This window comes from Bos taurus, chromosome 10 (assembly GCF_002263795.3).
Source record: "Bos taurus isolate L1 Dominette 01449 registration number 42190680 breed Hereford chromosome 10, ARS-UCD2.0, whole genome shotgun sequence".
Taxonomy (NCBI): Eukaryota; Metazoa; Chordata; class Mammalia; order Artiodactyla; family Bovidae; genus Bos; species Bos taurus.
In genome coordinates this window covers 53,744,264-53,756,404 of record NC_037337.1, presented here as the reverse complement: position 1 = coordinate 53,756,404, position 12,141 = coordinate 53,744,264, and the positions used below count along the sequence as shown (strand labels likewise).

The 12,141-nt window shown below is 34.0% G+C and overlaps 1 protein-coding gene across 8 annotated transcripts in view; it reads right to left on the bottom strand.

Annotated features, from left to right (window-relative positions):
* ZNF280D (zinc finger protein 280D) overlaps positions 1–12,141 on the bottom strand; it is a 129,652-nt gene that overhangs the window by 21,801 nt on the left and 95,710 nt on the right. For all 8 annotated transcript variants that reach the window (XM_010809306.4, XM_059890843.1, XM_002690858.7 and 5 more), the window contains one exon: positions 3,059–3,104. In XM_010809306.4, the coding sequence (XP_010807608.2) occupies positions 3,059–3,104 (46 nt within the window). The remainder of the gene's footprint in view (positions 1–3,058; positions 3,105–12,141) is intronic.

Genomic DNA, 12,141 nt, shown 5'->3' with positions numbered 1-12,141 from the left:
TTCCAACCCCATGGACTGTAGCCTGCCAGGCTCTTCTGTCCATGGAATTCTCCAGGCAAGAATACTGGAGTGGGTTGCCATTCCCTTCTCCAGGGGATCTTCCCAACCCAGAGATTGAACCCACATCTCCTGTACTGCAGACAGATTGATTACCATCTGAGTCACCAGGGAAGCCCACTAGGATAGCAAACATCAAATAATAAGCAAGAGCAGTACTGTTGGAAGAAAGGCAAGAGTGCAAAGAGAGAGAAAGAAAATCTCTATGGCTCAATCCCACAAAAAAAAGACTAAAGCTGAGTGTGGAGCAAGGATACCGAGGAAAAAAAAAACCTCCAGTAACATAACTTCCACATTAAGCACAAGGAAATACTACAGGAATTGAACTTGGCAGTATATGAAGGGTAGCCATAGAGATAAAAAATAAACCCAAGTCAACTCACTACTGCTGCTGCCGATGCTAAGTCACTTCAGTTCATGTCCGACTCTGTGTGACCCCACAGACGGCAGCCCACCAAGCTCCGCCGTCCCTGGGATTCTCCAGGCAAGAACACTGGAGTGGGTTGCCAATTCCTTCTCCAATGCATGAAAGTGAAAAGTGAAAGTGAAGTCGCTCAGTCGTGTCCAACTCTTGGTGACCCCATGGACTTCAGCCTACCAGGCTCCTCCATCCATGGGATTTTCCAGGCAACAGTACTGGAGTGGGGTGTCACTACCTTCTCCCAACTCACTACTACGTGGACCAAATCTCACATTAATGGCCTAAGATGAGAAAAGGCATGCCCATTTTCAGATACTATTTATCTTAGTCCAACACATAATGCCTTGCTTTCAATCACACATTCACAGAAAATGCAAGGGGAAAAAATCTGTAATGTCAAAAGATAAAACAATCAGCAGAACCATACTTAGATATAACCCAGCTATTAGAACTACTAGAAAGAATATTTTAAATTATTATGATTACTATGTTATATGCTTTGGTAGAAAAAGGAGGAAATACGCATGATCAGACGGAAACTTTATCAAAAAATCAGAAACTGTAATAACCAATGAAATGCTAGGGAAAATAACCCAAGCAAACCACAATGACAGAAAAGAAATGCAAAAATTTTTTGATGGGTTCATCAACGGACCTTAAACAACTGAAAAAAAAATGAATCAGTAAACAGGTCAACAGACAAAAATTACCCAAACTGAAACACTTAAAAAAAAAAAAAAAAAAGTATGGGGGGAGGTGAGGTGGGAGACTAGAACAGGGCATTTAAGAACAGGAATTAACATCAAATGGTATAACATGTGTGAAATTGAAACCCCAGAAGTAGAAGATACAGGACAGGGCAGAGAATACCAATCAGGATGAATGTCAAAAAAAATAGATAAACATATAAACAAACAAATGAACAAACCAGACTTAAGACACATCTTGTTCAAACTGATAAAAACTAAAGACAAAGACAAAAAACCTTGAGGGTAACCAAAGAAAATCATACTTACATACCCGTATAGAAACAAAGACAAAAATTATAGTAAGACATCTCATCAGAAAATATATAAGCCAAGAGACAATAAATGATGTCTGTAAACTGCTCAAAGAAAACAGTAAATCCAGAATTCTATACTCATCAAAAATTTATTTTCAAAAATGAAAAACAAAAGATTTTTTTGAAGGAAAAAAGCATGGAATAAATAATTACCAGTAGATCTGCAACATGAGATATTTCAAATGAAGTTTAGGCAAAAGGAATGTGATACCAGACAGAAACCAATAACTACATAAAGAAAGAGCAAGCCCTAGAAATGGTAAGAATAAAGGTGAATACGAAAATTGTTTAAGTATTTAATTGCTTTAAAAAAGACTATTTAAAACAAAAATAGTAACACTGTATTGTCTTTGTAACCAGATTAAAAGTAAAATATATGATAACATTAGAAACAAGAAGAGCACACAAAATATCGACATCAAGAATAAAAGAGATTATCATTGCAGACCCAACAGACATCAAAATAATAAGGGACTACTAGAAACATTTGTATACATATAAATTCATAATAGATAAAATGTACCAATTCCTCAAAAACACAAACCAGTAACCAAGAAATCATATATCTAGTAAAGACATTTATTTGTAGCTAAAAATCTATCAAACAAAAGAAAACTTTCTGTAAAAGACAGCCACATGGGAGAAGGCTGGTACTGCCTAGGTTTCACTTATTTCCTCTACAACATAGAAATTCTACTCAAAAAATAAATGCTGAACCTACCTTGCTTCACTTCTACTCAGAAAGAGACAAGCTATATTATGCAATATTTTAAGAACTGACATCAAGAAAGCAACTACAAAAGCAAAATTATTTCTACACTCATACATTAGACTGCCCAGTTTTGTTGTTGTTTAGTTGTTAAGTCATGTCCCATTCTTTTGTGACCCCGTGAACTGTAGCCCAGCCAGTCTCTTCTGCTCATGGCATTTCCCAGGCAAGAGTACCGGCGTGGGTTGCCGTTTCCTTGACAGGGAATTGTCCCAACCCAGAGATGGAACCTATGTCTCCTGAAGTACAGGTGGATTCTTTACCACTGAGCCACCAGAGAAGCCCAGACTGCCCAGTAAAAAATTTATATGATAACTCTGAGTGTTATATTCAGATTTCCTTTTTAAGATAGCTAAAATGTATTCAAAATATTTCTATATTAAAAATTATTTAAATCTTGAGTCTCAGAAAATAGAATTTCCTAAAAAGATTTTCCAATCTGTCAAATATGTGATATTTTAATGATTTCAGAATTTTTAAGTCATAAAATTATCTCCATTACTTACTAATTGAAATAAATAACAAGCATGTGAAACGTAATAATGTCTTTGTCAAAATAAACCACTTTATAATTTTACTGAGTTAGATATTTTTTAATGAAAACAAAAATCTCAATTATTTTTCTTTTTGATAACATGACAATAATTCCTAGGGATGTACACACACTGAATTGAAGTTTTATAAATCACACCAACAATACTTTCAATTGTATAAATCTTTAAGAGGTAGGAAATACAACATAATTTACCTCAGACACAGATTCTTGTTCCTTTGTGGGAGCTTCATTTTTTAATCTTGAAAACAAAATAAGTATTGAGCGTTTAATTTTATGTTTATAATATAGAAACAAGAAACAAATTTTTTGCATGCCTAAAATAATTTAAATGTAGATCCATATTAATGTACATTTATACTATAACAGTAAATTACCTCTATAATAAATACTTTAAGGGAAAAACAAAATGCACAAGAATAAATAGTAGGTTCAATATATGTTCTAAATAAATGAATACAGATAAATATTTCCTTCTCTAAAAACAAGAGCACTTAAGAAATGTTCTCCATGTTAAGTACAAATTCAAAAAAAGACATAACACATTAGCTATGTGACAAAAAGACATTACTCTTTAAAAAATGAAAGCAAGTTTATATGTCTAATATATATAACATGCATCAGTATTTACTACTAAAGGACTCAAAAAGTGAGAGAAAATAAATATTTTATCTATTAATAAAGTTTGAAATAGTAATGTGTCATTTCAATATATGTTACAACTAACTAACTTTAGAGGTAGTAAAATTACAGAAATAATTTAGAATTTTGAAGGATGCATTCTCTTAAAAATTCATAAGCATAGCTCAAATATTAAATATAAATTTGTAAACTTTTATTTCTAAAAAAATACTAACTGTAACATTACAATATTAATAAAGGCACATGTCATCTATAAAATCTTTTTAATATCAATTTAACATAAAAACTAGCTTTGTTTTAAATTGCTGATAACTATTTGATGATATATTGAACAATTTTGGTCTGAGTATGTAGAATGTCCACCTGATCAGAAATGTTATTAATAAATAGTTAAGTGATTCATAACTTAATAAAGGCTTAAACTGTACTTAAGGATTAACATATTCAACATAAGCAACAACTATACTGACTTAAATTTCATGGACAAAAATGAAGACATCGGAGAAGGAAACGGCACCCCACTCCAGTACTCTTGCCTGGAAATTCCCATGGACGGAGGAGCCTGGTAGGCTGCAGTCCATGGGGTCGCTAGGAGTCGGACACGACTGAGCGACTTCACTTTGACTTTTCACTTTCATGCATTGGAGGAGGAAATGGCAACCCACTCCAGTGTTCTTGCCTGGAGAATCCCATGGACAGAGGAGCCTGGTGGGCTGCCTTCTATGGGGTCGCACAGAGTCGGACACGACTGAAGCGACTTAGCAGCAGCAGCAGTAGGACAGACATTATCAACCATCCTAAAAGCTAATCCCATAGTTATTTAACGAAATATGGAGTTGGCAAACACCCCTCCTTGTCCATTCTCCAAGGGCACATTAAAAAAACTAGGTTTATAGATGCTATTTTTCTAGATATTAATAACTAAGCAAAATTACTTAAGCACATTTTAGTTATTACATGAAGATGTAAATAATTTAAAACAGGACAAGTCCTTTTAGTTGAAGTACTATATGGCAGTGTTTACAGTAATTTTCAACTAATTCTGCTAAAAAAAATCTAAATGAATAAAATTTGCACAAAAAAGTGACAAAATACATAAATGTCTATCATTTCCAGGTTAAAGGTTTTGTAATTCTCTCAGGTATTTAATTGTGAACAAGAGTATTCATACAGGTGAAATAATATAACTATTGGTTATAAAATAGTTTAAAAATATTTCATAAAAGAATTCTCCTTTTCAGCTTATTACTGGAAATGTTATCAAAGACTGATCTCAAATTCTTGCAAAAGAAACATTACCATGCTAATCATTTTCACATACAGCTATTCTAATAAACTGATTTTATGCAGCAATTAAAATGAAAGCTATTAAGCATGTGTTACTATTATTGTTGGTATTTCAACTGGGGAAACTGAATTTTCTTAATATCTCTGCAAAGGAGGTTGGTGACAGGTTTTTATTACTCTTCATTTTACTGGCTAAGAAACTGGTAGATGAGAATAAAATAAATTATTGAAATAACTAGCAATAAGAGGCTTATGTTCCCAATCTTGTTTTGTGGCTTTAACCATACTGGTATTCTGCTTAAGGGACAGAATTGTAATAACCAGTGAAAATATTAGAAAAACAAATCTAAAAAATTAGAAAAAGCACACTACATGAAATTTCATTGAATTACAAAATTCATCATTAAAATGTACACCACAATCTTGTAAGTACAAAAGCATACTTGAGATCAATAAATTTTTAAACAACTACTAATACATCACTAACATTTTGAAAAGAAAAAATGTTCTTACCTTTAATCTTACTCATTAAAGATGCCTGCTGAAATAGTCATCATTTGAGATATTCAATTGCTTGGTAGAAGACAGTGAAATTTGCTAAGCTCAAAGTTCTGAGCTAATGACCTGCCATTAGATAATTACACTTTTCACCTGTGAATTCTGCAATATTTTAAAATAAATTTTGCATAGCATTCAAAACAAACACTATTTAAGATTCCAATGTTAAGGAAACAGAAGGACTGGTCATCATGGATTTCAATAACTACCACTAGAGATCAAGATTGTAAATGATTTTTCTTTGCTATGTAAACCTACTTTCCCCTTAAAGTTCAAAATGAAATAAATGTCCCTACTTGCAATTTTTCTGCAGATGACATGACCAATCCAAAGTTACAGGTAAATTACATCACTGTGTTCATTTGAGGTTTCATTCACTATAAACATACCATGAAGTAGAGGGAAGTGTTATAAGGGGGGAAATGCTTGTATTCATTTCTGTCAGACCACATTCTTTTCTTCTAACACCACTTAAAAGTCAAAAATTTTATTACTGATTTTTAAAATGTAATCTTTAAAAATATTTATAAGCAACTAAAAAAGCTGAAAGGAGGTTTACAACAAGCCAGTAGTAAAGTCAACCAGTTCTCAAGACCTTCCACTTACATATTCACACTAACCATCCACAAATAAAACACCCAGTGCACCATTCTCATAGTTCATTCTGAGAGGTGTTAACAGATGTGTGGAAAGGATGATCTAAACATTTACCAGGTCGCACATACATCAGGTACTGTGCTAAGAGTTTCAATCCAAAGTTGTCAAGGAAATGCACTGAAGCGAATGTTTACAGAACTGTGAAGTGTTCAAAAGGAGAGACATCTATATTGTGGCTATACAAAGGACTGAGACATTATGAAGGGGAAAGATGCAAGAAAGCAGTGAAGATACTACAGTGAACGTGGTTTTGCAGGAGGAGGTGAGGCTAGCAAAGCAGGGAAAGGCAAGTCAAGGCAGAGAAAAAACAAAGGAATATGACAAGACGATGATGATATAATACTGAGTGACCTCATGACTAGAAGGTAGGGAACAAGAAAAAGTAGTCAATGATGCAACTGAAGAAATAGCAAGGACTACTTTAGGAAAGGTCTTGAGTGTCACAGTAAAGTGTGCTAAGAACTTCATTCTAAGGTTAATAAGAAAGTATGATCAGATTTGTGCATCAGGAAAAGAAAAAGGCAGTATCAGAAGAGGATAAGCTCCAGTCAAGGAGCCCAGATAAGAGACATTTAATGACTGAATAAAGAACAACAAAGTGGCTAAGCTGTTTTTGTTTTTAATGAAAACATGGGATGTAGTTTTTGACTCAAAAAAAAAATAATGGTTAGACACACAAAGTTGTCAATGAAAAAGCCACAGAAATTGGGAAGTCACACAGCATCTCAACTGGGCTTCCCTGGTGGCTGTAAGTAAAGAATCTGCCTGCAATGCAGGAGACCTGGGTTTGATCTCTGGGTTGAGAAGATCCCATGAAGGGACTGGCAACCCACTCCAGTACTTTTGCCTGGAGAATCCCCATGGACAGAGGAGCCTAGCGGGCTGCATTCCATGGGGTCTCAAAAGAGTCAGATGTGACTGAGTGACTAAGCACAGCACGGCATACCACAACTACAAATAGTTTAAAGTCACTGGCACTCCTAATGCTTGCTTACTCAGATATGATCAGGCAAGAATACTGGAGTGGGTTGTCATTCCCTTCTCAAGGGGATCTTCCTGACCCAGGGAATGAACCTGGGTCTCTGGCATTGCAGGCAGATTCTTTACCGTCTGAGCTACCAAAGAATCCAGTCTTACTAAAGAGACTAATTTATGCCTAATTTGTTTGCTGAAATGTCCTACTGTCCATGTATCATAGAAATACTACTCTAAGATTGGGAAGCTAGATTTAGATTCTGATTCCAATGTTACAACTGTACCAGTTGTTGCCTACCCTTCTGGGGAAACAAAGGGCCTTCACTTTGAAGCTCAAGCCCATCCATACACTCATGGAGAGTAAACAAGGCAGGAAAGTACATTTGGAACCACAAGCACAATCAGGGAAGCAATAGGCTATAGTACTTTTTAGTTTAGTCTCTCAAGACCGACGACCATAATTTAAATTGAGGCTCTTAACAGCTATGTGACTTTGGGCAAATGACTTAACCTGTATCTCAGCTGTCTCATCCATAAAATTGGGACAAGAACAGTGTATATCTCACTGGTTTGTGAGAATTAAACAAATAAATGTAAAAGACACAGTGTATGTACTTAATGTTAGCTATTATTACAACCATGGGTTGAGGTCAGGAATCAATCTTACTGTCTAGAATATGAGTGTGCTACACAGGCTCTTCAAGTTTTTTACCTAAATATCTTCTATATTTTGAGATTCTTCTGCCATACTTCCCCCTTCCTCAAACAAAATATATTAGGTATTCATTTTCATTGCTCATTCCTCTAGTATGAAATTATCTACCCTTTTCTAAAGACATGGGTATGATTTGGTCACCAGGGAAGATAAGAGTAAAAAATCATTTCAGGTGGACAGAGGAAAGAACCAGGTAAAGACAAAGAATTAAGAAAAACAAAATATTTATATGTAATAACATGAAGCAAAAGATAAGACCCTCAGTGGAGGCAGATTCTAATACCTATTTGGGCTATAATTTTACTTCATTTTTTAAGAATTTTATGACAATATTGAATTAGGCCCTGAATACTTATAATGCATATACAAACTATCCTCAGAATCAGGAAACTGAAAAAATGGTAGTAAACACAGAAACACTGATAGAAGTCGGTAGAGTTTGCCCTAAATGAAGGATGACACCAAATCTCATTTATCTTTCCCTTTCAATGGGTCTCCCATCATTTCCTGATTAACAGCTATCACAGGCAGAAGTCTGAAATGCCAGAAACCACTGTGTTTTGATACACAGCTTCTACTTACTAACTTGCAATTATATACCAGGGGCAAGTATATTGTATCCACTTTGAAAAGGAAACCCAACTTTACAGTTACTAAAGATCTGATTTGAGACAGTAATGAGATAATAACATCCATGGTAGGATAAAATAATCTAAGGGTATGACCCTTTATTATCTCCAATCCCAGTTATATTTCAAAAGTTTAGAGAAAGAAAAAAGCCCAAAATAAATTCTGTGTATCTCATAGATGAAATCAGTTTTTTTTTCCCTGCTAAACTAAATATATGAAATATGACACTGACAATTTTGAACATTTAAAATGCCTAGTGACTTGGATTATGATCAATAATTCCTCCAAGTAAGTTCAGAACTTCAGAGGAAAATAATGGAATGACTCTTTACAAATTCAATGGAAATAAAGTTAGTAGAAGTAAACATTTTTTAACAGATATATTATTTTCAAATATAAAACTTATTTTTAAAAGGGTGCCATTCTGCTTCTAAAAGTACTATCTGTTTGCATTTATGAAAGTTAATGACACTGGTTTAGCTGACAACGGTATAATAAAATGATATTTCTCTTTGGAACAAGTCCTATTCTCTTCTGGTACAGCATTTCACAAAAATCATATAATGATATATATACATGTATTGGGGGTTTAACTAATTATGAAATCAGTTTACTGTGTGGCCCTGTGAAGATGTGGATTCCGTGTCTCCATTTCCGATTGCCTATCCTGCAGTTATTCTGGTGGCATGAACTATATCTTTTTCATGTTTCAAATTCCAGCACTTGACAAAGAGTCTTGCACACTGAAGGCAGGGAATCAATGTTTGGTATCAATGAATATGTGAATAATAATATCTATATTATACTATGAAAGAGCCATGTAGTTACCACTGATATTAAATATAAAGTTTAGTAGCCAGAAATACGAGAAATTCAGTTTCAAGGAAAGTCAGCTTTATGTTTCCATTTTTCCTAGTACTCTTTATATTAGGGGAATTTAATCAAATATAAAACATTTTAATCTATAAAACACATTTTACCTCTTTCAAATCCTCAAAATAATCATGTACAGATTATTTACATGATGAATAAACTGAACTTGAACATGAAATGAGAGAGCTTGAACTTGAATTATGTAACTTGAACATGAAGTGAGACAGCTGGGTTTTGAACTCTGATATTTGGACTCCGGTCAGTGCCTTTACATTATACTCTGCTTAGAACACAACTGGAAGTCATTGAGAGAACTAAAACAACTTTGATAGTCACTTCAAATTGTGGCTTTTAGGACATTTATTTCAGTCAATAAACACACACTTTGGCTAAATAGCCGTTTTCCAAGCTTGATTTATTACGGCCTTACTATGGATTCTTATGCTCTGAAGACTGCTAAAGAGAAAATCCTATTCTCAACTTTTTGTCAAGAAAACAAATGTTGCAAAATTTAAAATTTTACTTCCAATCTATGTTATAATTAATCTATCTTGGTAGATATATAGAAGAAGATGAAGAAAGGGAAAAATACAATAGGAGATTAACACATAGAAAAGGGCAATTCCATGATTGAGTTACAATGTCACATATGAGAAAAGTAGGTTTATAAAAATATTTCAAAGGTCTACAAAAGGAGGAGCCCCTTTACTATTGATAGCTAGCATAGTTACACATTTTCATAAACTTAGTAATACTAGGTAAGTAACCAAGATGATTCAAAATGATTAATAATTAAAAGGTTTTCTTTAAAAAAGAGCTTCTATAAGCTCAAAAAAAAAAAAAAAAGCTGTCCTTTTAAACAGAGATTACATACTAGTTTACAACAAGGGTGTTTGTTGTTTCACAGTCTTTAGACAGGAAAAGTCAGAAGTACAATCAAATTCTAAAATTTGAGAATTATATAAAGCACAAGTGAACACTGCAATAAATGCCATCCATGCAGCAGTTTGGAGGAATATACTCCAAGATCCGTGAACTATCAACCCAAATTACAAATAACTGTACAGATGGATTGCTACTGAAACTCTCAATAATGAGATTTCACTGATACGCAGTTCCCAGTCTCCTGAAAGTAGTAGCTGTAATAACATTATTAACAGCAGTAACAGCTGGAGCAGCAGCAGGAACAGCAGTAACTAGAAGTGGTAATAGCACCAGCAGCAGTAGAGCAACAATGGCACCAAGAGCATGCATTTATTGAATGATTACTTTTAGTCAGAATAGTGCCAAATAATTTTAATTATTTAAATAATTTAAATTAATAATTTAATGTCCACAGATTATCTCTATTTCTTATAGCCACCCTGCAAGACTGTTACATAAATTTCACAAACAAGGAAGATAAAGTGAAGTAATTTTCACAAGGCTACAGAGCTGGTTAGATACACAACTAGGATTTAAACCCAGAGCTGCCTTATTTCAAAGCTGTACTACTTTCTCAACACTATACAGAAGTAAGGATAAAGATACCTTTCAGTGTGGAAGATTAAAAACAGTAGGTTCCTACACTTCAATAAATGATATAGAAAAAGAGAAGCATAATAGCTTCTCCATGTTTGTAGAGGAAGGTAAGCTCTTCCAGGTGGATAAGTACCAAAGAGATTAGAGTGAGGCTCTACAAGGATCTCAAAACCAGCAAGGGAGGCTGAAAATATGAAATGAACTATATAGTGTGGCAGTATAATTTAGGGGAAACTAAGACAGGTGAACCTAGGAGCATTCATAACCATTCCTTAAAAAATACAAGTTTATTGAGCTTTAGACACTAAAAATCTAATGTTATAACTAATACATGATTCAGATGACTGGCTCTTAAGAAATATTTACTGGGTTAGGTACACTTAATATAAATGATTTGTGAAAATGGTATGAGGAGTTAGAATGAAAAGCAGGCTGAAGATTAGGATAATTCTATCTGAATAAAATGCAGACAGAGGTGAAATCATGAAAAGTTGTAAGAAGAAGATAAATTTACACTTACATAGTGCTGCTTCCTATGTGCCAATCATTTTCTAAATACCATATACATATATTAACTCACTTAATTCCCTCTACAGTTTATGAACAGGTAGTTGTTTATATGTATTTTACAAATGGGAAATGAGGCACAGGAATCTGTAACCTACCCAAAGTCACACATGTTGTGATAAACAGCAGGGTAGGAACTCCAAACTAGGCAACCAACTGCAGAGCCTGTGCTTACTATACCATACTGTACCTTTAAGGGTCTGAGAGGGTTTAAAATGAAGCTGGGTTTCAAATCATCTAATCTTTCTGTCAAAGACAACCTCCTGAGGCTGTTTAAATAGGAAGTAAAACTTTACTACATAGGAAACTCCTTAACAGATAATATAAAAGGCTGAAAATAAGTCTCAAGAAAAGTAGGTGAGTGGGTAGACTGATAAGCTAAGCATAAAGAGTTACAGATAGAAGCCAGAAATAAATGAAAGATTCTTAAGCTTCTTAGTGTTAAATCATGTAAAGTAACCATACTCTCCAACAAAAAAAAATCCCTTACTGTTGTAATCAGAGGCAGAATAAACTATTAACTGGTCTCTGTTATGCAGTTAATAGATTTTACAAACATAATAAGGAGGTTATCATTTTTCTGATAAAATTTCTAAAAATATGAAAATGTATATTGCTAGCATCTATTTACAAACTCTATCTTACAAATGATTCATAACCTAAGTGAAATGTCTAGAAACCCATCTTGGGCAACACCCTACACAGCTGCTTTTTATTTCCCAGTTCATAAAATCTGAAGGACTCCAGATGAGTATTCCACACACTATTCCAAGGAGATTAAGAAGTTCATAATTATTCAAAGAAAAAAATTCTAAGGTCAAATAAATATTTCTCTTAGGGGGCTTCCCTGGTA